Below are 26,777 nucleotides of genomic sequence, written 5' to 3'. Positions count from 1 at the left end.
TGGAGGGAGAACATCCACAATCAAGCGAAAATTCCAGGCATTTTCTGCTTCATTAACAACGCACAACGCGGCCATTTCGTTTTGTTCGCTTCGCCTCGACATCAGCTTCAGCCTCAACTTCGGTTTGGTTTCAGTTCGGTTTCCACTGATGGACCTCGTCCCAGGCAACAACAGGCATCGCACAGTTCTCTGGCTTTTGGGTTACCCCGATCAGCAATTGAGCTTAGTTTTGTTTTTCGGCTTTTTGGTATTTTAATTAGAAAACGAAACAACGCAAAATGCATTGCTCTTTCAGCCATTTCGCTTTCCTTCGCGCGGACTACAGTCCTGTGTATCTGTAAGTTTATATATATCTTTGTGTGTGTGTGTGTGTGTGAGTGTTGTTGGTAACTTCTCAACTTGTGTTTCGTTTTCACATTCAATTAGCGCATATTTCAAATGCGGCCACAACAAACGCGCGTCTGCGGAACATTTCAGTTATGCGAAGGCAAACTCAAAACACAGCACAGGAAATGGCCATCGATAGCAAAACTAACAAACAATACAAATCGATAAATAATCATATCAACAATGTCTGGAATTGCAAAAAAAAAAAAACAGAGAAGAAAAGCCAAACTCATATATAACTCATTAAAACTAACTAGTTGTTGGGTTAGCTTTACTTTATTGAAGTTTGTTTTTATAGGTATTAAAATTTATTGACTAAACCAAGTAAAGGAAGTTGAGTTTTTATAGTCGAGACATTGTTTGCGATCGCTTTGCAAGGTTTTGCTGAAAATAAAGCTTTATTCTTCCAATATAAATATTGTATTCCATGTAAAGTCATTAGTCATATTTTCGAGTTCTTCTCTGACTTAGTTAATGACTTTCAGCCACCTGAAATTCCCCCTCAAAACGTATATAAACTCCATTTTATTGTTCGATTTATGTTTTTACTATCATTAATGATATTGCTTTATTGCTGCTAGATCAAAGTTAACTGGCTTACAGAGTGATAAGATAATAAATAAATATTACTAAGTTTCTATATAATACATGTAGAGTGAGTTGTGAATCAATTTGTTAATCATTACTTAAATACACAGCTATTTCCATTAATTATACTTTATCATCATCATTAATTATTTATTGCGAACGATATAAACAATTTGATTTAGAGTCTAACATGTGTTTTGTTTGCTTTTATTATGATTTTGGGCTTAATTCGATTAGCGAAAATACAATAACGGTAACTACAGAACTTTACAATTATTTACAACTTATGCGATGCTAACATATCTATATATACAAGCTATATGCTGGCCAAAGAGATGCGCTACATCGAGATATACGCGCATTTGGGTTACACTAAATATCACACTGTGTAGGATGTTGCTTAGCGATGAAAACGAGAAAAATAAAAAAACGATCGAGTCAAAACAAAAGATAGCGAAAGAGCTTAAAGATTGAGAAATTCTACTAACAAAAGTTTTGCAACACAAAGAGTGCTAACTACGCAGCCAAAAAAACTAACTAACTAACTAGCTTAAGTAAGTAACTAACTAGTAACTATACTAACTAGACTTAAGCTACTAATGCACTTGGAAATCGCGCCCCGTGCGGTGGCAATGGAATCGCAAAATGCCATGCTAAATGCGAGGAACTTTTTAAGCGGAGAACGCGCTCTCTCTTCTCTCTGTCTCTCTTTCTGTCTGTGTTTTTATGTGGACTGTGTGTTGGGTCGTGAGATCGTTGCCCAGTTTTTTAAAGTCGACCATCAGCTCTAGACCACCACAGTGGCCAACATATCGCCGCTCTCATCGCTCGCCGACGGCGGCAAAGATTTGCAATTGATCGATCGCTTGCCAAAGTCCTTGCGCGGACTCTCCAGCGATCCAACAGTATTCTTCTTCATGTCCAGGTTCTGTGTCTTGTGCAGCAGTATCTGTGAACTGCGCTTATGCGCCTGCTTTAATCCCGTGCTCGCATCAAGTTCACGCTCAAAATCACAGGGCGGAAAGAGCGGCTGTGAGCGATGCAGCGCCGAGCTGCTCGCTGCAGTTGCCGCTAACTCGGGCGCCGGATTCAGACTGAGCTCCATGCCATTGCCGGCACGCAGCGAACTCGTGCTGCCTTTGAGTGGATTCGTGTAGCGTCGCAGATTCTCCTCGTTCTGCAGATTATTCGATTTCTCTTCCTCGTGACGCAGTGCGTCCAACGGTGGTGTCAGATTCATGCCTGAACTGCTGCGATACGCCAAGCGCTGCTTCCAGTAGAGGCTGATGAAAACAGAGAAGCCCACGAGCACTATGAAGATGCCACACAGCACGCCAATCAGCAGACTGTGACTGTTGCCATCGGCCACACGCGCCGTCTCCAGCTTCACCTCCAGTATGGACGTTAGAGCCGCCAGCTTGGCATGCTGCAGTTGCAGCTCGTTGCGTCGCTGAATGCCATTGAGTTGACGGGAGCTGAGCAGTTCACCTAGCAGAGCGACAGCCACGGGCAGCTGCGGATCATTCAGCTTGCTGGAAGACTGCAAAGTGGAGAAAGAAAAAGAAAAGGAGTTGTATAAGGCAAGTGTGAAATTTAGTATATTTGATTGATTCAATTGGCAACACAACAAATAGAAGATTAAATATTGAACTAATCTCAACCATTTATGAAGTTAGAAATACAATTAATAATTAATATTCAATTTCATTAATTAACTCATTGAAGAAATTTTTCAAATTATAAAAATTGATAATTCTAGCCATATTTTAAAAGGTGTATTATTATTATATTATAAGTCAATAAATATTCTCTGCATTAAATTACAATATGAACTACGTTGTAATGTACTGAAAATAAGTCGACAAAATTAAATTTTCTATTAACAAACTAATTCCTAAATCACTAAATATTCAGTTCACTAAATTTTCTATATCAATTACCTATTTAAAATAGTAATAAAATATAAGTAAGTTAAAATTCAAAGGGAAATAAAATCTGACGTACAATTTACCAACAAGATTAAGATTAAGTAAGCGTTTAATGATTTTATCAATGCTTACCACAGTCAATTCGATGGTGTCGTTGGTGCCCGTCTTGACATCGCACAGCACCATGAGCATGCCCTGATCCTCGCCAGGACTCGCCTGCGGTGTCACCGGCAGCTTGATCAGCCTCGCAGCAAGCAGCACACGAACCAGCGAGCAAAGTCCCTCCACAGTGGCTCCCTTGCCCACACGTTCCAGATCCAGCAGAATGGTGAGTCGGGCACAATTCTCGTTGACCAGCGCCTGATTGGGCCAACACGTGGCCTTCGCCGGCAGTCTCGGAGGCGCAACACGTCGCGATGGCGTCTCCATAGCGCGACAATCGCCACGCACAACACAAGGCTGAGAGAGGCAAGTTTCGGTGGCTGCTGGAACACAGACTTCGTGCTGCTTGCAGACACCCGAGAGATTGGAGGACTTGGAGAGTGGATCGAGTTTGATGCAGTTGGGTAAACCACACCAGAGATTCGTACAACGGGATGCGCCATTCTCGCAGACACACGCATTGCAATGCTCATCGTCGGCGGTGTCCAGCGAATTCTGCGTTTGATTCAGCGCCGCATAAGGTGAAATTGTATTGCTGACATTCAAGCAAGCCGACTTGGGATCCGACAGCACTGAAGAGGGGAAGGGAAAAGAGCACAAAAGTTAGCCAAGTTACTTGCAGCAATACTGCTGCGTAGCTTTTTTGTCTGCAACTTACATATCTCGCAGCGCAGTCCATGACGTCCGGGCGGACAGATGCAAGTGTAGCCGCCAATGCCATCGATGCAGGTGGCGCCGCCTTGGCACGGCTGTGGCGAGCATTCGTTCACATTGATGCGACAATCGGGACCCGAGAAGCCCTGAGCGCACACACAGCGAAACCAACCGGCACCCGATTCGCAAGTGCCGCCATTGTGGCACGGCTGTCCGCGACACTGGTCGATGGCCTCGCCACAGAAAAGTCCCGTCCAGCCGGGAGCGCAGCGGCAATGCGGTTGCAGCGCCTTATCCGGTGCACCGGGCATGCAGGTGCCGCCATTTTGGCATTGGCCCGCATAGCAAACGGTGGCGCGTTCCGAACAGCGTTTGCCTATGGAGAAAGAGAGAGCAAAACGAAAGACTTAGGCAACGAACTTGTATCGAATTTGCAAATTGAAATTGAAAACGCAAATGAAAAACGACAGCGGAAAAAAAGTAAAAGTAAAAGTATTTACTGACATAGATCGATGTATCTTTAACTCTGCAACTAATCCAAAGTGTATCTCCTGCTAATGTATCTAAATGTAAAGCTGTATTTTGTTTGTTGTTGCTGTTGTTGTTATGGATATTGCAAACTGTGACGCGTGAAATATGCAAATCACATATTGAACAACAAACAAACACAAAAAGCTGGCGAATGGAAACCCTAGACAAGGCTGCGTCCGCCTGCCACATGTGGCAAACTGAGACCAATGCGACAATTATTATCGCTCACAGCTTTTGCCGCATTCGCCACAAATTGAGGCTGTAATGACTGCCGACTTTCAATGTTCAAATAAATGCGACCGACATGCGAGTGTGATCATGTGTGTGTGTGTGTGTGTGTGTGTAACTCACTTAACGTGCTCAGCTCTCAGTCTCGCGCTCATTTAAAGCTACCAAAGCGTTGATAATGCGACCAGTGAGACTAACAGACAGGCTTATAGCAGGTTTTTATACACTACACGTCAAGGCATGTTAACTATGTTATGAGTGAAGACAATTCGCTTTAAAGTAATGTTAAGATTATGCTTTAACACTAATTCTTGCAATATTAAAATAAAATAAGAAAATTAACTAAATTGGGAATAATTTACAAATTAAATAACACCACAGTTAATACTTTTACTAACTTCTCTCTGCTTCAAGCTTATTAGCTATGCTTTTGCTTAACTAAAAGTTATTTTATGTGCTGCTTTTCTCCTCACATGTTTTTTAATGAAATCCTAATTTAAGCTATAAACTACGCTTAGAGCATACAGTCTTCATTATGAGCTGTTTTTTGCTGGCTAAGACTGCACTTGTTGCGCTCGCCTTTTTGACGTTCACTTAAGCAACGACTGCTGTGGCAGTGGCAGCGACTCACCTGTCCAGCCGGACATGCATTCGCATGTAAAGTCGCCGTCACCGTCAAGGCAAATTCCACCATTTCGACAAGGATTCGGCGAGCATTCGTTGAGATCTGCGGAAAGTTAATGAGTTTGCTGTTTTTTGTCTGTTTTTTTTGCGTTTGCGCTGTCTTGGTATTCTTTTAGTTATGGATTACTCACTGTGTTCGCAGAAGGTGCCGGTGTGGCCCACATGACATTTGCAGAAGGTGCCCACGTCGCTCATCTCACAGCTGCCATGACCGCTGCAGGGCTGCCCATTTGGCGTCAATGTCGTAGTTGCAGTCGCTGTTGTTGTTTTTGTAGTTGCCGTCGTCGTTGTAGTTGTTGTTGTTGCCGTTGCACTCACATTTGCAAAGCAGCCCTCTGCGAAAAAAGGATTAGACTTCATTTCTAGTGCTTCCTTTTTTTTGAGTTATGCTTAGTTGACTTACCATTGCAGGGCGGCTGCGAGCAGAGCGGACGCAGCTGCTCGCAGTGTTTGCCCGCTCGATCCGATGGACAGTGGCAATAGTAGCTGCCGGGCGTGTTCAGGCATCTGCCCTGCAGACACGGCGATGGCGTGCAATGATCCTTGGCCTCCTCGCACAAAGTGCCCGAATAGCCAAGCGGACAAATGCAATTGAATTTGCCCACCATGTCGACGCATTCGCCGCCATTGCGGCACGGCGATGTGGCGCACTCATCGATATCCGTTTCGCAATCGCGTCCCGTGTAGCCAGCGGCGCAGGCGCAACGATAATCGTTGACGAGATCGATGCAACTGGCGCCGTTCTTGCACTGACCAACGCAATCATCCAGATTCTCGGCACACGTGGCGCCGCCCCAACCCTCAAGGCAGAGGCATGAGAACGAGCCGGGCAAATTAAGGCATTCCTGTGCATTGATACACGGCCCGTTTCCCGCCGCATTCGAGGCAGCCACCGCATTGGTGAGCGCAGCCAACAACGCTGCCGAGCTGCTCAGATTGCTGGCAATGATCGCACTGGCGGTGGTTGTCAGCAGCGTCGAGGTGGAGGGCAGTGTGGCGGCATAGGATGCTTCGCATTCGTTCACATCCAGCTGGCAGACATCACCATGCCACTCGGGCGGACATTCGCAGCGAAAGCCGCCGATTAGATCGACACAAGTGCCACCATGCTCGCAGGGACCTCCAGCGCATTCATCGATATCTGGTGAGAAAGAAGCGGAAGAAAGAGAGACAAGAGCGAGAGAGGGATGAGTGAAGGTTTTGGTTGAGTGCTAAAGCCACAAGCTCAAGTGCAAATGTGTTGATTTTGTTGTTGAGCTCTCGCTCGCTCAAGTTGATGTGGCCCAAGGGCCACCCGAGTCTGCTGGGCTGGTCAAGCAGGTGCCTGCTTGCAGTGCAGTCATTGAACCTGCAGCCAGACTGGACGCGTCTCTACACAGAGAGCAAAAATTCACTTGGAATCTAGTTCTACGCAAATTTTTAAAAACGGATTAAAACTCAATTTCCTTTATGAAGCTGCAAAATTAAACTTGTTTCAAACTTTATTATAAACAATATTAATTAATAGCATTTCTCTCAGTGTAGTGCACTGGTAGCTGCGTGCCTTTGGCTTATCATTTGCCTGAAATCGCGCGCGTCCTCAACTCAACTCAACATCAGCTTCGCTCTTCACTTCCTTTGCACGCAACTCATTTGTTTTGTTTGCTGATAAATGAAAGCCGATAGGCGACCTCTTCAGCTTGACCCGAAGTATTTGTTTTTTATGCATAAGGTAGTAAATCACAAATTTTCACATGCAGTGCTTGCCAAGTTTGTTGCCTAAGTCTTTTGTTTTATGGAGTGGGTAAACTTAATTAGCTTATGCCTTTTCATTGCAGTATATTCGAAATGGTTTGAAATGGTGATGGTGAATGTGTGTTGCTTCGGTCGTGCTCCAATTGGAATGCAAAATCAAATTTGCCAGACCACCGAGGCCACAAGAGGAACAACAAAAACAAGTCGGGCTTTTGCTTTTGCGTGCGTGCTACGTTTCATTTCATTTCGCTACAGTCAAATGCGTGTGTACTCAATTGCATGATCGAGTGCCAGCCAACAAGTCGTGTTGTTGCTGTTGTGGCTGTGGCTAATCGCGTGCTGCAGTCAACGCTGCTGAATGCTGCTGCCCGCTGGCAAATGCGAAAAATTAAATCAAAACTCACTTATTTCACATGTTGGACCCGTCCAGCCTGCCGCACAGCCGCAAGTGAACTCTGCTGCAAGTGGCGGCAGCTGCTGCTGCTGCTGTGCCTGAAGTTGTTGCTGCTGCTGCTGCTGCTGGGAGCTGTTGCTGCTGGCATTCTGTGTCTCCTGCAGCAAGCCCGAGAGGCTGCGTATTGAATTGCGACGGCTTATCGGTTTGCCCATGGAAGAGCTCATGCCACGCATGGAGCGATATGTTGTCGGTCTGGTTGCATTCGTTAGCTGCAAATGTAAATGGCGAAACCATAGCATATTAAATTATTTTATGGCACTGTGAGCAGCGAAAAAAAAGGAAGAAGAAGTATCTACTATATATAAATTGAGTAGGGCTTTACCTTGAGTGTGCATGTGCCGCCATTGCGGCACGGCTGTGTGGCACATGGATGCTCCACAATTTCGCACTGTTCCCCCGACAAACCTTCGGCGCATGTGCAGCGATATTGATCCGGTGCGGTGTTCTCGCAGGTGCCGCCATGCTTGCAGGGTTCATGGGTGCCACAGTAATTTAAATCTGAGCGAGAGGAGAAAAGCAAATGCGTTACACTTGCACCATCGATTCCCAGGTGTGTGTGTTTCCACTTACCTTGATCGCACAATATGCCACCCCAATTCGTATCGCATACGCATTGCCAGGCGCTGCCATTGCAGGAGCCATGCTTGCAACCCGGATAGACCATGCACTCGTTGCACAACGGACCTCGCCAGCCAGGTCGGCATCTGTTGAAGGTGATGGGAAAAAGACAGCCATGTGATTAGTTTTCAATCTGTAACAATTGCAAATTAGGAAGGGGAACAAAACACTGCAAGTGAATGCAGTATTTACTAGCTTTGCAATTTACGATAGCTACACTCTGCTTTTGATTAAGCAAGAAATGGCAAAATATTTCAGCAGAAGATATAAGTTGAAATTGATCTGATTTGTATTGCTTCATTAGCGCTGGCTTAATAAAGAGTAATAAGTAATTTGGAGTTGAATTTAACAAAAGTTTAAGATGTGCAATGAAGAGTAATTTTATATGAAACTATCAAATATTAAAACATAGAAAATTCATATTAAATTTGTCTATTTAAATCATAAAATAAAGTTTCATTTGGTGAATTGAACCTCAAATCCTCGTAAATTGGAAATTCATATCAAATTTTTCTATTTTAAGCTCTAGCCACATTAAAAGTATAAATTAAAGTTTAATTTGGCGCTTTGAACTCTCCATTTTTTTAATTTTTGATATTCTGCTTTACATATTAAACTTGCAAAAGCCTTTAGTAGAAGTTCTTAAACTTTTTCGCTAATGTTCTCCATTCCTTTCCATACTCTGTTTAAGGTTTTGAGCTTGTAAAATTATGAAGAAGGCATTCTTTAATACCTTTGCTTTAATGTTCTATTCTTATTACTGTTAGATTTGCCTATTCTAACTTTAGTGGCATTTAAACCACAAATTGAAGCCTACATTTAAATGAAATATTAATTCCTTTTTGTTATATTCTGTTTCCTTTTAAATTGAAATATGTTTTTATATCCTGCTTTAATTCATAAACTTTTAAAAGCATAAAGAACCAACACTTTAAACATTTCCTTTACTTTTTCACTCGCTTCTCACATAAAGGAATGTTCGCAATCGCTGTGCTGTCAAAAGCTATCGTGTCAGCTTGTTGGCAACACGATTATTACAAGGAGAATCTATAAAAACGATGTATCAATTTGCATGGACCAACAGAGCAGCAGAAAAAAGGGGGGAACGCATGTTGCTGTTGCGCTGTCGCGACTGTGTCGCGTCTGCTAATCACTGAATTGGGTCACTTTGAACTTTAGCCTTGGCTTGGTAGACAGCCAAATGCTAGGCCACAAGTATAAAAAGAGCATTCGATGCAGGAGAGCATTTTATCGCAACAACACGCTAAAGTGCAGGGATCAAAGTTAAAATTGGTTGGCCATCGAGTTATCGCCAACTCTGGGCAACTGGCAACGGGCAACTGGCAACTGCCAATGGAGGTGCTAACTCTACAAGCTGGGGCATGACGTTGCCAGCGATAGTCAGTCGATGGTATATAGCATAATGGGCTGTTGTTGTTGTTGTTGGTTGGGCCTCTCGGACGTAGACGACGTTGTTGTTCGATGTCTATAATTTATGATTTCATTAAAACGGCAGCCTGTTGTTATCTGTAAACGAATCTATTGCAGCGCAACGCTGCCACAGCGCAACACAGCGCAAATGGGCCAGCAACGTGCAAACAGCTAAAAGTAATTTTTCTTCTCGTTTATAATTGTTGTTGCGGCAGCCTGTGCGAAAATCTGTTGAACAACTGCGGCAGCAGAAGGAAAGAAAAAAACTGGGCAACAGTTGTTGCAACTCTTGCAAACATTTGACTGGTTTCTTTCAACTTTTCGCTGATATTTTTGTGATGGTTTCTAGGCCACGCTAATTATTGCTATTTAGAATCAGCTCGCCAAAGGATCCCTCCTCCCCAATGCCAAGGCGGTCTCTGTCTCTTTGTCTCTGTCTCTGTGAGACGGATGCTGCCTGACTGCCTACCTGACAGACAGACAGACAGATCAAGAGGGGAGCGCAGCAGGCGAAAAGGAGGAGGAAGAATTGTAGCTTTGGCTGCTGGGCTGAGAAATGCAATCATAGCCGTTGGCTCACGTATTCTGTGTTACGCTCAAACATTAACAACGCCAGCAACAACAGCAACAAAAACTACAACAACAATTCGAGAAAACCACAAACGTTTTTTCGTGCCGCCTGCTGCAAAGGCAACTGGCAACCCGTTCATGTTGTGTTCTGGCAACAGGCATGACCATTCACTTGGCAGCAAATGCATTCGCGTATCCACCTTTTGCAGTTGGGCATCTCGTGCGGGTGTTTGATTAGAGCTCTAAAAGTCTTTGCCTTCGCCTTCGCTTTAGCCTTAGCCTTCGTCTTAGCCATAGTTAGATCTGACTAAAAATACAGAAAATTGTGGCTGGAATTGCGGTGGAAAGTGCAACATCGATGGCTGTTGATTGCTGATTATAGCTGGTTACAACTTCATAGCGATTGCATGGACGATCTTATTATGGAGACGCCTGCCTTATAAGGCTCTGATACCCTTTCAAACTGTTCCCTAGGGGACAGTTACTGTGAATACCACAGAAAATTGTAGTAATCTGTGCCCACTTTGGGATGCTATTAGCTTCAAAATGCAGCAAAAATTAAAGGTTATTTTTGTCCTCAAGTTCAGAGATTAACAATACTTTTTCTTTAATTTCTCTCTCAAATGTTGTCACTTCATTTGCTCATTTTCTTTTTATTAAACAATAGTTTACATAAAATGTATTTCCCGATTAAAAAGACCCCGGAAATGGTTTGCAAAATCGAAGTAAAAGTCAACTGATGGAGGTCAAATGGTTATTTAAGTGGCTTTTCCCATGTCTCTGCAGTTGGCTGCTTCAGAGGATTGCGCGAAAAATCGATGCAGAAAGAAACTTTCCCAACTATGAATGTGGTACATGGAGATTGACAACTATTTACACATCCGCTGGGAGTATTATTATTACTATTACTTGTGCTCTGCTCTGTGTTGTCGGCATAAAAAAGCCACCCAAAGAACCCCATTTCACTGGTTAATCGCATTGAAAAAAGTCAAGAGACTACAGAGAGAGAGACCATTATAACTGTCTCCTCTGTGACGAAGTGGTCAACATGGCGAGCAATCTGCCCCCCAGGGGCGGCAAAAGTCAAGCCATTAAGCGCCCCAAAGCTTGTAAGACAAGACAAGCAATGAAGACGACGACGCATGGAGCACAAAAAGTGTCATAATCACATCGTTAACGGTGTGAAAAAGAGGGGATGCAGAGATGATAATTACAAAAATATTATAGTTGGATGATGTACTTACTCGCATTCACCGGGTCGATCACATTTGCCATGTTTGGGATCACAGCCGCTCTTGCAAATGGCCTCCTCACAGTTGACGCCCTGCCAGCCATTGAGACAGAGCTTCTGACCCTCCGAACCGCAGGCATAATGCCCGAACTGATCGTCGCGGGGACGGCAGAAGGTCGTGCAGGTCGTGTTGTAGTAGGTAACGGCGCATTGCACCCGGACGCGGTAGGTGATCCTCGCATTGCGGCCAATGTGGTCCAAAGTCTTCCACTCCGGCGACGGCAGAATCACGCCCGAGTATGATGTTTCTTCAATTAACCTTTCCACATCTGCATTTTGGCATTGTTGATGGTGGTTGTTGTTGTTGTTGTTGTTGTTGTTGATTGTGGTTGCATAGGCAATGACAATTGTTGGGACAGCAGCGACGTCGACGACGACGATGGCGATGGCGACAACAGCAGCAACGACGACGATGGTGGCATCAACGTTGGCGTTCCACAAAATGTTGTCAAGGATTTCGGCCAGTTAGCATAGGGTTAGGCAAACAGACAACACAAAAAAAAAAACGAAAGAGAAATGGAGGGGGAAAGGGTAGACATAGCTTTAGAGACACGGCTGACAACATTTTGTGCTCAATTGGCTGACAATTGTTGCAGTTGTTGCCGCTGTTGCTGCAGCAGTTGTTGCATCTTATTGTTATGGGCTGCGTCTGCGCTCCCGTATGCCGTGCTAATTAAGCCAAATGGTGTGCACAACACACACGAACAACAAGTTGCAACAGGCAACAGCCAACTGGCAACAACGGCAACGTGCAGCACGGCAATTGCCACCGCACTTACCTGGATACGATGTGTTGTACATGTCCAACGCCTGGAGTATCAGCGTAAACGACTTCTGTAATTGAACATTGTAGGAGAAAAGATGTAAGAAAACAAGTCAAGAAAATGCAATTAGCTGCGGCCGAGACCGAAGCTTTAATACTCTTTAAGAATGCGTTGTTGAAGTGTGAAGAAAAAGAAGTTAGCGATCTACAGTCAAGTATGTTCGACTGTGGGATACTTGGTACCCATTTTTAATAAAAGCCAATGTATTATGTTTCAAATATACTAAAATAATATACCAAATACTATATTTGGTATATCTATATACAATGGTATATTACAAATATACTATAGTTTTTAAAGACTTCTCAGATTTTTTTGTGATTTACTCTTTAAAATATTCCAAAAAATACTAAAATATACCAACAAGTTAATTTCGCATATCGATATACTTCTATATTCAAAATATACCATAGTTTTTGAAGATTTGTCAACTAAATGAGCTTTAAAATATACCGAATAAATAAAAATAATAAAATATACCAAATTCGCATGCCAAAAGAAATACTAGAATACATAAAAAAGTATATTTCGTACATCGATATACTACTACATTCAAAATGTACCATAGCTTTTAAATACTCCCATACTCGTAAAAGGTGTTATAAATGAGCTGTATTCATTTACGCTAATCTTTCTCTCATTAAGGTAAATTGCAAGAATTTCCTACGCTTTCTAAAACCCATTAAAGCTTTAGCAAATTTCGTGACAAATGCAAAATACCCGCTTTAAGTTAAGGGTATGGCAACAGTCGATGCGGCAAGTAGCAAACAAAGTTGCACGGAGTTTGGAGACTTTGAATTTCGTCGGTTTTTCGTCTCGGCTCAGTGTTGACGCTAATGGACAGTTTAATCTCAAGATGCTTTGATGCAAATGAAGACAACGACGACGACGGCGAAGACAACAGTCAACGAACAAAGCGAACAAACAGACAAACAGACAAACAAACAAACAAAACGAGACAAAGCACAAACAAACACTTTAATTTCACGCAAAAACAAAAGCAACTAACACAAAAAAACGAAGAAAAAAAAACTTTCTAAACATTGACACAGGGAGTGGTGCAGTGTGGTGCGCTGTGTGGTGCAGTTTTGTTACTGTGGCTGGACTGGACAGCAATTTTGGACCAAGTCCGCATTTGCAATTGGCTGAAGAAAACAAATTTTTGTGTTTTGCTTTGCTTTTTTTTTGTGCTTTAGTGCGCTCTTTCGCTGCAAGCGCGCATAAAAATTAAAGACTTCGTTGTTGCTGTTGCTTTTTTGTAATTGCAAAGTGAACCACTGAGCACAGCTGAGCCAGAAGAAGATTTCTCGTGGCACAAAAAGCAATTAAACGTCGACAGTCCACTGTCCAAAGACAACGACGATGACGAGGCAACCGAAGAAGATCGAAGAGAAGTAGTTGAGTTGGGGACAGAGGTGGGGGGCAGAAGGTTGTCGTCTGCACCGCTGGATGCCAGGAAATGCTCATTTAGCAATCGAAGGAGCTCCAGAGAGCGAGCTCATCGACGTCGGCGGCCAGCACTTTGGCTTGTTCCCATGTAATTGGCCTGGCGACGCGACACTAAATCAGTCCAAAGCAGACATTGCCTAATTACACTCTGACTCTTGTCTGTGCGATGCCCACTTCCCTCCCCTCCCGGTTCCCTCTTCCAAAACAGCGACAGCAACTTGACACAGTTTGTCACAAATCCACAATCCACACAATCCACAATTGCCGCATACTCAAATTTCCATTCAATTTCCCGTACTGTTGTCATCTCGCCTGTCATAAATTCTCTTCGCTTGTCCCTCTCTCTTTCTCTCTCTCTCTCTGTCTTTCTCGCAGCACATGCTAAAATCTTGATCCGCCCCAGCGGATGTTTTGTCAATTGAAAATGGCGTTGGAAATTGGTTTCGGATTTCACAGACAACAGACACGCGCCATTAATATAAAGCACTCATAATAACAATGTATAACTAATCTAGTGCAAGTTAGAACTGGGTTAGTTAATAGAAAAGTTATGAAGGAAATGCACGTTTAACTAAACGAACTTCAACTTCCTTGCAGTTATAGTTTAGTAGGCTATTAAAACTAACGATTATGAATCATAGCAGCTATAAATATGAACAAGTTGTTTTTATAAGAAGAATATTGCAGTTCTTAAGTAAGGAAATCAGCAGAATTAAGCTAAAGCTAATACCAATTCAAGCCTAGTAGCAAATATCTGCCAAAAGCTGTCATAAGTGGAGAACAATAATATCATTTTAAATATTCAAAATTCTGACAATTTTAATGTATTTTTTATTGATTTCACACCAAATCAAATCGTGTAGCAATTACAAATTTGAACAAGTTTTTTAATAGAATGAATGAAGAACTAGGATCCATCTTGATATAAATTTAAACCTAAAACTAAAGTAAACATATTCTAAATTTGTAGCGAACACTAGTATCATTTTAAATATTCATAATTCTCGCCTAAATTGTGCTGTCAACTTTATATTGATTTCACACCAAATCAAATGGTGTAGCAATTACAGATTAGAACAAGTTTTCTAACACAATAAGTATAGTACAACTTAAATAAGGAAATCATCATTTAAGCAACGATCCAGCTTAATACCAATTTAAACCTAGAACTAATATCTATAAAAACTAAAAATATGCTACACATATTTTCATTCATAAATATCGTTCAATAATGTTATTTTAAATATTCATAATTCCTGCCTAAATTATGCTGTCAAACTTTATAGTTTTTATATTGATTTCACACCAAATCAAATTGAGTAGCAATCGCAGGCATATTTTCGAAACAACATTTTCTATTGGCCCACTGAAATGTGAACAAAGCAGTCAAGAATTGTTGGCCATAACTGGCCAAAGCAGCTATTAAATACTTGGACAAAATGGTCTGCCCACTTTCATCAATGACATTGGAGCGAATAAACGAAAGCTGGCCCAAAACGGGAGGAAGTAGAGAGAAGGAGGAGAAGTAGTAACCACACATAAATATAGCTTGATCTACATATGCGTGTGTAAGTGGGAGGCTGTTTACGGCTCGGAGCGGGGGGAAGGGAAACTCCAAGTAGATGTACAATATGTGAATGGCATTCATGTGGCACAAACAAAGTGGAGCAAGTCTTCCGAAGAGCAGCCAAATTCCACTTGAGCATTTTTGATGATTGCGCACGCCGCACTCCAAATCAACACAACAACCAAAAATTATTGTCAAGTGAAATTCGTTGTGGTTTTTTTTTTTTCTTATTCATACATATATAGTTTTTTGTTGATGATGTCGATGGGCTCTGTTCGAGTTTTGTATTTGACAGTTACATTGAAGCTGTGCTGATGATGTTGTAGTTGTAGGTACATATGATGTTGCTGTTGCTGCTGCTGTGGCTGCTTCAACTTGTTGTGCCCCCAAAGTGTTTGAAGTATTTCATAAGTCATGTTTATAAGTTTTGAACGTGCCATTCACTCAATCAACAGAGTCGAAGTCCCAAAATCGACAAAAACACACAACGAACAAAAAAAAAAGAAGTCATTCCAATAAAAAGTGGGACAATTGCGACGCATCAGCCCCCAACAACAACAACAACATCAGCAACAACAACAAAAGTAACAAGTCGCTTGTATCGGCAGCTTGATTTTTGAAGATATTTCGTGATTTTGTGAAAGGCTTCTTGAGGCTCTGGCCAAGCAAATATTATGCAGAATTTGCCAGGGCAAACATTTGCCAGGTTTCAGCACATGTGAGAGAGCTGCAGGCAGCGAGGCAAACAGCGAACAGTCATTCAGTCAGTTAGTCAGTCAGTCATTCAGTCTGTCTCTCTGTCTGTCTGGCAATCTGGCAGTCAGTCCAAGATTAAAGCGAAACCATAGCGAAGCGTAACGTATCGCCATCGGGGCAACGCGACAAGCGCGACAAGGTAATGTTCCCACGAAACAGGTTGTCCGCACTTCAGGCCACGACCACGACACTGCGCACTGCGCCCCGAGACTTCGACTTCGCCTTCGACTCCCAACTCCAACTCAGACTCAGTCTCGAGGCAGAACGACAGAGCCGAAGCCCAAGCCCAAGCCAAAGACACAGTATCCAGCTCTGACGCATGCGCGACTCGCCGGCAACCAAAAGCCAACCATAAGCAACTCAGCGAGTCGCTTAATGTAAACGACGTCGCATGCGCATGCCAACGTCGCTGTCGCAGTCGCAGTCGCAGTTGGCGTCGCAGTCAGCACACAGAGAGTCAGCACATCGAGTTGTATTAGTTTGGCAGCAGTGTCGACGAAGGCGTGTAATTGTTAGCCAAGTTTAGTTTTGTGTTTGTACATTACCCCAAAACATTTGCCGTTTTTTATTCGCTTTTTTTTGGTCTTTTTCGAATTAAACTCTGGCAACTGGCAACTGGCAAACTACGCCCAAGACAGTTTACATTGAAGTTAACTGGCAGCTGGGCAGCATTGAATGCTTTATAGCCAGCCATGGGTCGCTAAACCAGAACACTCAAATATGCCACGTTTTAGCAGTCATAAGCCCGCATTATGCGCACTTAATTAATGCCCCCAACCCCCTCCCCTTCCTCTCTCCAAAACGCAAGTCGAGGGTGAAGCGGCAGCAAAAGCGGCTTAAAGAGCCAACCGAATAAAATATCAAAAAAATTAAAAAATAAAGAGAACTGCCTGAAAAAATAAAACATAATTTTTAATTGCTTTTTATATGCGGCTACCGCAGCGAGTAAAGCGGCTTTTATTTTGTTGTTTTTTCTTCTTCGAGTCGCCCCAACTTGATTTATATACATATATATACTTTTCATACTTTTTTAAGTATGTGTATTTTGGGGCTTAGGACTTGAGCAAACGTGAGTCAACAAGTTTTGTAGTATTTGCAGCTCAATTCGATTTGTTTTGCTCTTGTTTTTTAACCTCTTCTTCGTTTAGCGGAAACAGACAAAACAGAGCACAGCTCTTTCCCTCTCTCTGTATAATAGTGTAGTATTTTAATACTTGATATAAACTTTATAATAAAAATACTATGTATTTGCTGCTGATACTTGTATAACTCTTGCCCCAAGCTTCGTTATCACTTTGGCTGCTTTTGGCTCGAGCTGTTGCCAGTTGCTCGACTCGGGGTTTTATACTCTTTATCGCATAGAAATTCCAGCGATGACGCCCATGCGGAACAGTAGCAACAAAAGTGCCCCCCACTCCTCTCCTCACCCCTCATCTAACCCGCATTGCCCCCTTTGGTGACAGCTCGTGCCAAAAGTGTGTGTATTGTATGTATTTTTTTTATGTGGTGTAGTGGAAAAGATCAACAACTTACCGTCCAGCGAAACGTAAAGGGCAACACAATGGCACCCACGCCCGGATCGCTGAGCACAAAACTCGAGCCGCCAAGTATTTTAGTTGTTGAGTTGCCAAATGAGCAGCCCGTCGATATGCTGGCGCCTTGTTCCGTCGTCTGATACTCCTTCAGGCACAGCCGAAATGCCGTTGTGCAGGGCGAGCAGCCTGGTAAAGAGAATTAAGGATGAATTAGTTTAAATCATTTATCTAAAGTCGACTAAGAGCAGTTGATAATGAGTAACGCAATAGAAGTTAATTTTGTTGTATTACAATTTGATTATTAAATTCGGTGAAGTGAAAATATTACGATATATAATATCAAAAACGTAATTAAAAGTAAGAAATAAAGACAATTTTGAGGCGAGATAAGTAACAGAACAACTAGATTTTGCATTTAGTTCTTGAATTCTTCCTTCTAATATAAAATAGTGTAAAGTAAAAAGTACAATTAGTCAGTTAAATGTATCTTTGAGAGAACAAATGAATAACAAATAATTTCTACAATTTTCCCTGAAGAGATGATCACACTTTGTGTGTAATAATGGTAAATGGAGCACAGTGCATAAATATTACTAAGACAATAACAATATAACTTTTATAACTTTACTATTATGAAGATATATCTTTAATTTACGATCACATTTTTTAAAAGAGCATACTATTCTATTTTTGGCAACATTGATAAACTCTAAAGTCATACAAATTTCGACAGAATTTCTTCCGTTTAAGCAGGCACACTTCATAAATTTATTGCACTCTGTGCTCGGAAATGATCCGACTTGCCGCTGACTGATAAGCATACGGAATACATAATGACCTTGACCAAAGCGATAATTATACGCAAAATATGTGCCAAATTCAAGACTTATGCAATCTTCTTACACACACAAAAAAATTAATATAAAGAATACAATTTATATATTTTTTAGATTGGTTTCAAACTGTTTAAAAAATAAATTTTTCATCTATATTAATTCTTTTAAATATATTTAAAAATTTTCAGATTGTTACTTTAAATATAAAGCAAGCAATTTATACATTTCTACGATTGATTTCAAACCGTTTAAAAAATACTTTTTCAGTTATTTGAATTATTTAACAAAAATATTTCAATGTATTTACTTTGTTTCCTTATATATAAAACTAACAATTTATACATTTTTAAGATTGGTTTCAAACCGTTTAGAAGATTCCTTTTCAATTTAAAATATTTTAAATGTATTTAGTTAGTTTTCTTTGACTCTAAATTTTTTTAAAAATACTTTACAGTATTTAGTTACTTTTCTTCGACTCTATTTTAATCATTTTAGTAACATTTTTAAAGTATTCACTTAATATTCTTCAACTCACCCGTCGTCTTGGTGGCTCTCAGCTCGCTGGGCATGCCACAGCAGTAGCCGCTTAGTAGATGGCTATTGGTATTTGAGATTTCTAATATTTCCAGCTCGAAGTTGCCAGCTGCGGATATCTGTAAAAATCGAAAGGTACATCATCAGCAATAAGCCGCAGCCAAAACATGTTAACAACAAAACCAAAACAACGAATTTCGAATCGTTAAAATCAATCATGGCCCATAACGAAGCTATAATAAGTTACCAACAACAACAATAACGCCAAGAAGAAAACCGAAAATTCCCCCAAACTCTATGGACACAATCCCTGCCTAATATCAAATAATATGCTCAACACCGAGTCAATTCGAATTGAGTTGAGTTTTTGACCAAAGTTCGTTCGCTTGTTGTAAAAACTAATAAGCCACCTAGGGCGCTCTGATTGGGCCACGGTAGAGGTTTTAATTAAAAAACACGGTGGAAACGAGAAAGAAACAAAATCAAAATCGGTTTTTTTTTGTTTGGTATTTCGAATTTGTTTGTAGGCAAATGAAAGGAGATCTTTACTCTCTGAGTCTGATAAATCTGGCGGCAAATGAAACATGAAAATAATGAGAAATATTTTTGTATTTTTCTTTTCTAAAAAAAAACGCCTTTAACTGTACACACGAGCGACCGCTTTTGGTGGTTCAGCTCACTTAATCAAATGAGATATCCAACAGCTTGTATAATTTAGAATGCCTTTGTTAAGCCAAAAGCAGCTGGAGTTTGAAGCTGGAATTGAAGCTAGAGAGAGCTCAGGTAGTCATAGTTGCAAATCAAGCGCCTATCGATAAGCGAATTTGCCATCAAATTAATAACACATTAGATGCAGACTTTGGCTGCAAGTTGTAGCCGGCAGTTGCCACTTGGCAGTTGGCAGTTGCAAACCCCATTGAGAAATGGCACATAAAGTTTAACTATTGCAGCCTAATGGCAACTCATAATTTAACAGCGTCCAGCGAGACTCTGCAGATTGTGCAACACACCATCATCCATGACCACGCTTCAAGCTTCTGGCTGCAACTTCATGCTCAGCCATGGCCATCAACTTTGTATTTTAGGGTTCATTACAAGGCGAAGCCGAAGCCGGCTTTCAAGTAAAAAAAAATATGCTAATGAAAACTTTTAGCTTGGCTAAGCGAGCAACTTTTATGGTTTCATATTTCAGCAAATTTATTGTCACGCAGCCCGGTTGCAAGGTAGCTGCTGCCTGGCTGCCTTGCTGACTGTGTTGATAAGTTTATTAGAAATAAATTGCAATTTAGCCGCAGGATTGTCGCAGGACAGCATCGCTGACTCTAACGGCAGTTGCCAGTTCTCAAGTTTTCTGAGACGCACCTGTGCTGCAACACAACACAACAAAAAGCAACGTTGAAGTTGACTGCTGATTGTGATGCGAGCATTCAAGTTGCAGCCAGCTATAGATCAATCAATGCAGTCAGCGCAGTTGCTGCTTGCCACACAGCACAGCACTCGCTTTGTTCGAGAGTTCTTTGAGTTGCTGCACATTTGGTCAGTGCCCCAAGTTGATTGGATTCTTGATTCGAGAACCGGTTTCTTTTTTTTTTCTTCATCTCGTTGCTGCTTACTATTTATTTATCACATTTCTTTTCATTCATGAGCAACGGCGGCAAGTGCAGCTGCTTGCTTGCTTGCTTGCCCCGAAGATTTCTCGGTATCACGGCGCTAATACACAAGACAAACTTTGATGTAATCAATTCGATTAGATAAGGCCCATGAAATGCCTCAAACAAACAACAACGAAGCAACAGCGAATGCCTAAAATTAGCCAGTCAGTTCAACATCATTAATTTCATGCACTCGAGAAGCAATTAATGTTGAAACTTAAACGAACTGAATTTATGCGAATTGACATTAAATTCAATTACGTTTATATATATGTATATATATAATTTTATATGCGAGGCGCCAGTTGCCATAACTTGCAGCCCTAATGAGTGGCAATTGCAACAGCGATTTGTTGATGCCTTAAGTATTGCGATAAATACCAACAACAACAACAACGAAATGAGGAACAACAACGACAGTAAGCAAAATGATCGTGGGAGCTCGTTTCGCCAACTCATTTGGATTTGTTTTTTTTTTTCTTCTTGCCTTTCGAAAATCTTTATGAATCTCTTTTTTTTTGCGCTCTTTCTCGATTGCGATTTGCCGCCAGTTTAATACGCAGCTTATGATCAATAAATGTCATGCCTTATGAGGGGCTTTAGCTTCAATGCTTCGTTGCGAAGCGATGTCAGTTCCTGGCCTTAACTGGGTTAATACTCAACGAGAGATCATATCGCAGAGACAACTTCTTGGAAGCATCTCATAAATCGACCCATACAAAATATGTAGACTCTAAACGTATATACATACATATATTTGTGTTAACCCGTTTATTTGCTTAATTAACAACTAAATAGTTGCAGTTGAGCCCCAAATAAAAATCTGAAAAAATTCCTCAACAATTTCGGAATGCCCATTTAGTTAAACATTTTTCATTCCCAAAGCGACTTTTATCGCCAGAATTTAGCCCAAAATCAATGCACTCAGCTGCCGTTGCTGCTGTTGCTGTTGCTTTTGCTGCGGGACTTTAGATAAATGTGTGTAATCAATTTGATAGCCTCAGTGTCTCAGTTTGTGTGTGTGCTTGGGGTTAACTCTTTTTGGGCATTCTAATGCTGCAGCGGCTACTCGTTGCGTATTAATCAAATTGTTGTTTGTGTTTATATTTCTGATCGCAGCCAGCGCGATTAATTTTATGGATTTCTCCCTCTCTTGCTCATTCTCTTTACTCCTCCGTTTGACCGTTGCCTGTGTTTAATTGCCACAAACGGGCATCCGCTGGCATCTCAATACATGTTTAGGCACTTTGTGGCAACACTTTATGATGTCTACGCCCCACATAAATGCTTCGACTTTGACTTTGACTTTGGCTACCGACTCGATGGGAACTAACCCAAGTGCCACAAGAAGAGGCAAGCGCAATACTGCGGCAAGGTTACAACATTTGATGACCAAGATCAATGCCTCGGATAGTTACTTGTAGCTAGTTAAATAGTTCCGCGTATCAATTCCCCAACTGGCTGACTCTTGATATCTTCTTATGCATATTTAGTGGTTGCAACGTGTAGCACAACTTTGTGTCTAGATGAAGCATTCGGTTTACTTTGGGGAAACTGGAGCAATGGGAAATTGACTTCTCTCTTTCTCATCATCATCAACTGCTAATTTATTGAGAGAGCTTTATTGTTTTCTGTAACAGTACTAAAAACTGAACTCTAAACTCTAAACGGAAAACGAAAGCACCATAAAACTAATTAGTTCAAGCGATTTGAGCATGTTCGTTCCTCTAAAGCTTTAAAATTGTTTTCAAAAGAAAATTGTATTCAGAAAAACTTTATTTAATTTGTCTTTTGTCAGTTTCAATAAAGTTCCACATTTAAATTTCATGACTAATTTTGTTTTTGTTTTGTTTTCTTTTTAAATATTTACAGATATGCAGCAATACAGAAGTAAGCGTAGGAATAATGTTTCAACAAAAATATGCAGGTAAGTTAACGACAATTTTTTATGTTATTGAGACAACATTTTTATTACTTCCTTTTTGGAAGTTTATTGACGAAAGTTTTACTGCATTTAATAGCGGCGTATTTCCTATAGGAAACTAGGGAAAAACTATAGAAAAGTAACTATAAACTATTGAAAGTATTTATACTATATATTTTTAAATATATTTTAATGAGAAAAGGATTAAAATTTAATATTATTTTATATTAAAACTTCGATAATAAATTTTAGCATTGAAGCAAAGTAACAAAAATTCTAAAATAATATATTTGGCTGCTGCAAAAAGAGAAAAAATGTAGATTGACAAAATCTTCATTTAAAATTTTTTTCAATCTTAAAGAAAAGAAAAATGTTGAAATAAGATTTTTAGGTTCATACAATCTTAAATCAAGATTTGCATTGAAAGATTAGAAACATATTATTTTAAGTTTGAAATCTTGAATGAAGATAGTTTTTTTCTAAATTAAAAAGAACATTTCAAATCTATATTTAAGACATTTTCGAACTTAATTTCAATATATTTATACCAGTTACGTATGAAGTCAACTCTTTAGCAGTTATCTTCATATTTCTCTGCTGCATGCAACTTCGCTCAACAATTAGTTTGATTCTAAATGCTCGATCGCTTTTGGATTTTGCTATTCTACAATTTGTATCTTTTTGGTGGCACCCTCATTCATCTAACGCTTCCCACAGCTCAAGAGACGTGGCGGTTGTAGCCCAAGGCAACACAACAAGCGATGCCACATCGAATACAACAACAACTACAAAAAAAGTACCTAAAAGTTGAATCAACTCGCATTTTTGGCCAACAACGCAATCAATATCTGGCAACTAAAACTGAGCACCCACATGGAATTTGTTTTGCTTCGTCTTTTTTTCCTTTTGCAAGTGATTGGAGTTTTGAATGTGTGTTTGTGTGTGTGTTTTCGCTTACCTTATGAACTAACAATATTAAAATTAAAGCAATTAAGTTGCAGGCAGACTTTAATGATCGACAGTTGTCGATCAGCGACGATCGCAGCGCCGTTGTTTGCCTTTGCCTCGGCCTCTGTCTCTGCCTCGTTCCACACATTCTCAGGCTGTCTTCCGTTGCTGTTGCTGTTCTTGTTGTTGTGTATGTTGTTGTTGCTGTTGCTGTCGTTGAATTGCCTTTTGTTGATTTTCGGCGAAAATGTTTTCTAAACATTTTGTACATTCTGTGCGCGATTTTGTTGCCTGCTGTTGCAGACGATGCTGGTTGCTGGTTGTTGTTGTTGTCGCTGCTTCTTTTATTTCTTGTTTGTTTTAGTTATATATAGTTGTTGTTGTTGTTATTGTTGGTTTATCCACAACTTTTGGCACAAGTAACGCACATAGATTGGCCTTTAATTAGCCCATGCCCAGTTGAATATTTATTTCGTTGTTGTTGCTGTTGTTTCACAGGGCATATTTTCAGCTTTAGTATTTGTTGTTATCACGAGCTTTTCATAGTATTGTTGTTATTCTTTTCATTCAAGTATTTCTCATTTGTTTTCTATGCACACTTCTTGACACTTCCACTTGTTGATATGCGTTCACTATTGTGGTTGTTGTTGTTGTTGCTGCTGCTGTTATTGATATTGTTATTAGTATTGTTGCTGTTGTTGTTGCATTTATCGAAACGCAACGGAATTGAAACACAGCGAGTGCCTGTAAAATCCATTTCTCATTGCTTTTAAGCACGCATCATCAACGCTAATTGACACGCATTTGTTGTTGTGGATGCAACAAGTGCTCGCTGCAACCGCAACACAGCCGCAAAAACCGCAAAAGCGTCGCAACGTGCAGCAAATGCAAATGCAATTCAATTTATGTTAATTTAACGCTGCTGCCGTTGCTGCTGTTGCAGTTGCAAGTGGCATGTTGCAAGTTGCTGGCGTTGCTGCTGTTGCTGGCGTTGCTTGTTGCTCGTGTCTTTGGCCAGCAAGCAATTTGCATCTTGTGCGCATATTAATTTACAGATATTTTCACTCTTGCTCACATTATTCATTCTACCTCCTCTCCCCTCGCCACGCCCCCGCGCTCTCCTCTTGTCTTGAGCTGTTTTGCCCTGCTTCTTGCCTTTGGACTTGGCCTGTGCCATTTAGCCTCCCCTTCGTTTAGTGCGGCAAAACGTCTGATGATGATCGGGTGTTAATTGTCCATTTAATTAAGTAATTTGCTTCGCTTCCTCTTCACTCTTCACTCTCTACTCCCTTTGCTTCTCCTCTCTCTTTCTCTCTCATTCGCTGAACGGAAGTCGTTGACTTTGAGTCGAATTTGCCTCGCTACTGCTACTGTGGCAACTGTGGCAACCGGAAGTGCATCACTCGCCCAATGGGTGCACTTGACAATTGGCGCAATTGAAGTTGCAAAAATGCAAACAATAAAATGCATAAAATGCGCAAGGGAAAAGAATATGCAAAGCATGCAAGAAGAGAATATGCAACTAAACTAATGAAATTGATAGTTTAACACCTGCTCAACATTTATATTTAAATGCCTCTACTCGATTCATTCAACAGTTTTATCAGCTAATTAAGCTGAAGTCCATTTAAAGCTCTCGCTTCCTCCCTGAGTAAAGTAAAGCTTGCGTTTTCTGTTTGCTATAAAGTTCTTTCCCTCTATCTGCTTCCACTCAATCTCTGGCTGCTGTGTCACTCGGGCATTATCACCGTTGTTGTTGCTATCTTGCATTATGAGCTATTTATTGTTGTTGCTTTTGCTGTTGTGCGTTTCGTTCTTTCTTTCTTTCACTGGGACTTGTTTCAATTCCGTTTCGTTTCGCATATGCTATGCATAAGTAGTTGTATGTGTGGGTGAGTCTGCGTTATCAATGAAACCATGCCATTGCATGTGTGTGTTGTTGTTGCTGTTGTTATTGTTATTGTTGTTGGCTATTGTGGTTCGACTGTGGCAAAGATTCGCATTCGTATTCGCATTGTTTGCACTTTTACTTAAGCGCTTTTATTAACAAATTTATAGACATTGTTGCTGTGTGTGTGTTGTATGTATTTTTGTATGTGTGTGTGTATGTGTGTGTGTTTTTTATTGTATGAGTAATTGAGCGTTATTTCCGTTTTTTTGCACGCATCACAGTTGAAAATCTCACGCTGAGCCAAAAATGATTTGTTAGGCTTTGATTTATGTGGAGTTAAATCGACAGTAAAAGAAATAAATATAAATCACAAATCACATTCACACGCACACACTGATTTGTTATTGTTGTTATTCTTTTACGTTTTTGTTTTGTTGTTTGTATGTGTATTATTAGTATTTTACGTTGTATTGTTGTTATGATGATTGCTTTTCTTTCTTTCTTCGGGCTTTCTGCTTTTGCCCGTCATTTGTTGTAATCAGCAAGCAATTCAATTTAATTGTAACACATTTAACACTTTCACATCATTTTCATTGATTACTATTGTTGTTGTTGTTGTTGTTACTGTTGTCGTTATTATTTTTGTGTTGCTGCATTCACACACATTCACATAATCCAATTGGCATTAATACTGCGAACTAAGCTGCCTGCTGCTCATCACTGCTCGAAGCGCGCCGCTCGACTAAAGCGAAGAGTCCTGCGGCGGTTTTCATGCCTCGCAGCAGCCACCACGGGGCGGAGCAAATCACGCGAGAGCGCTCACAGACACAGCAAAAGAGAGTCACACACCACTAAAAATACGGTTGAAAATAAAACGTTACCCAAAAAAAACCGGCGACGCGAGTTTCGAACTCGAATTTCGATGAACGATGACACACGATAATCGATATCGAGATCTGGGTCTTGTCTAGTCTTGAGTATTTCGGCTTCCGCTCGCTGCTTGCGTACGCTTCAGGCGTCAAGTTACGACTGATTGCCGACTACCGACGACGCCAGGCATTGCCCGCTGGGCACGTTCACTCAGAGCTTCTGTCGCTCGCTCGCTTCGTCGCTCTCTCACTTGCTTGCGCTTACGCTCTTTGTGTGTCAACCGGTTTAATGCTCTCTTTGGCATGCATGCTCTTTAGCGTGGCGCTGATTGGTTAACGTTTCGCCTGCGGAGCAGCTCTTGGGCATTTTGTCTGCTCTGTGACTTGTTAATGGAGTTGCAGCCGAAGCGAGCTTCGTTCGTTCATCGGCTGACGTCGTCGTTGCTGTTGTTGTTATTGTTGCTGCTGTTGCTGTTGCTGCACGCGCATGCGTGTGTGTCTTGAGGCGCTTTTTTATGATTTCAACTTAATTATGTTTATAAACGCTTGACGGGCCACTGTGCCGATCGCTTGTGCTTCTTGTGCTTCTTGGGCGCTCTAGATCTAGTTAAAATGCCGCACAGACGACGCGACGAGACGCGTCTGCCAATTGCTCAGGCGTTTCATTAGCGTTTTATGGCTTGATCATGCCTGGGGACAACAGCAGCACGCTGCACGCTTGACGCTCCA

At 41.1% G+C, this 26,777-nt stretch overlaps 1 protein-coding gene across 6 annotated transcripts; it reads right to left on the bottom strand.

The window, feature by feature from the left end:
- Positions 1-925: 925 nt before the first annotated feature.
- Positions 926-26,196, bottom strand: LOC132784265 (protein serrate). Of its 6 annotated transcripts, none has more exons than XM_060789759.1 (15): positions 26,061-26,196; positions 23,299-23,950; positions 18,766-18,883; positions 17,393-17,580; positions 12,043-12,097; positions 11,217-11,532; positions 7,924-8,057; positions 7,676-7,851; positions 7,301-7,562; positions 5,566-6,303; positions 5,294-5,497; positions 5,110-5,205; positions 3,724-4,095; positions 3,036-3,637; positions 926-2,515 (listed from the first exon to the last, which is right to left on the bottom strand). In XM_060789759.1, exons 2-15 carry the CDS (start codon positions 23,557-23,559, stop codon positions 1,763-1,765), a joined length of 4,275 nt encoding a protein of 1,424 aa, XP_060645742.1. In that variant the 5' UTR covers positions 23,560-23,950; positions 26,061-26,196; the 3' UTR covers positions 926-1,762. The 6 variants fall into 6 exon arrangements, with proteins under 6 accessions (XP_060645742.1, XP_060645746.1, XP_060645744.1 ...); XM_060789763.1 differs by having other exon boundaries at positions 23,299-23,947; XM_060789761.1 differs by lacking the exon at positions 26,061-26,196 and adding an exon at positions 25,844-26,020.
- Positions 26,197-26,777: the final 581 nt, after the last annotated feature.

This window comes from Drosophila nasuta, chromosome 2R (genome assembly GCF_023558535.2).
Source record: "Drosophila nasuta strain 15112-1781.00 chromosome 2R, ASM2355853v1, whole genome shotgun sequence".
Classification (NCBI taxonomy): domain Eukaryota; kingdom Metazoa; phylum Arthropoda; class Insecta; order Diptera; family Drosophilidae; genus Drosophila; species Drosophila nasuta.
The sequence above is the reverse complement of the archived record's forward strand: the minus strand, read 5'-3'. Positions and strand labels throughout refer to the sequence as shown.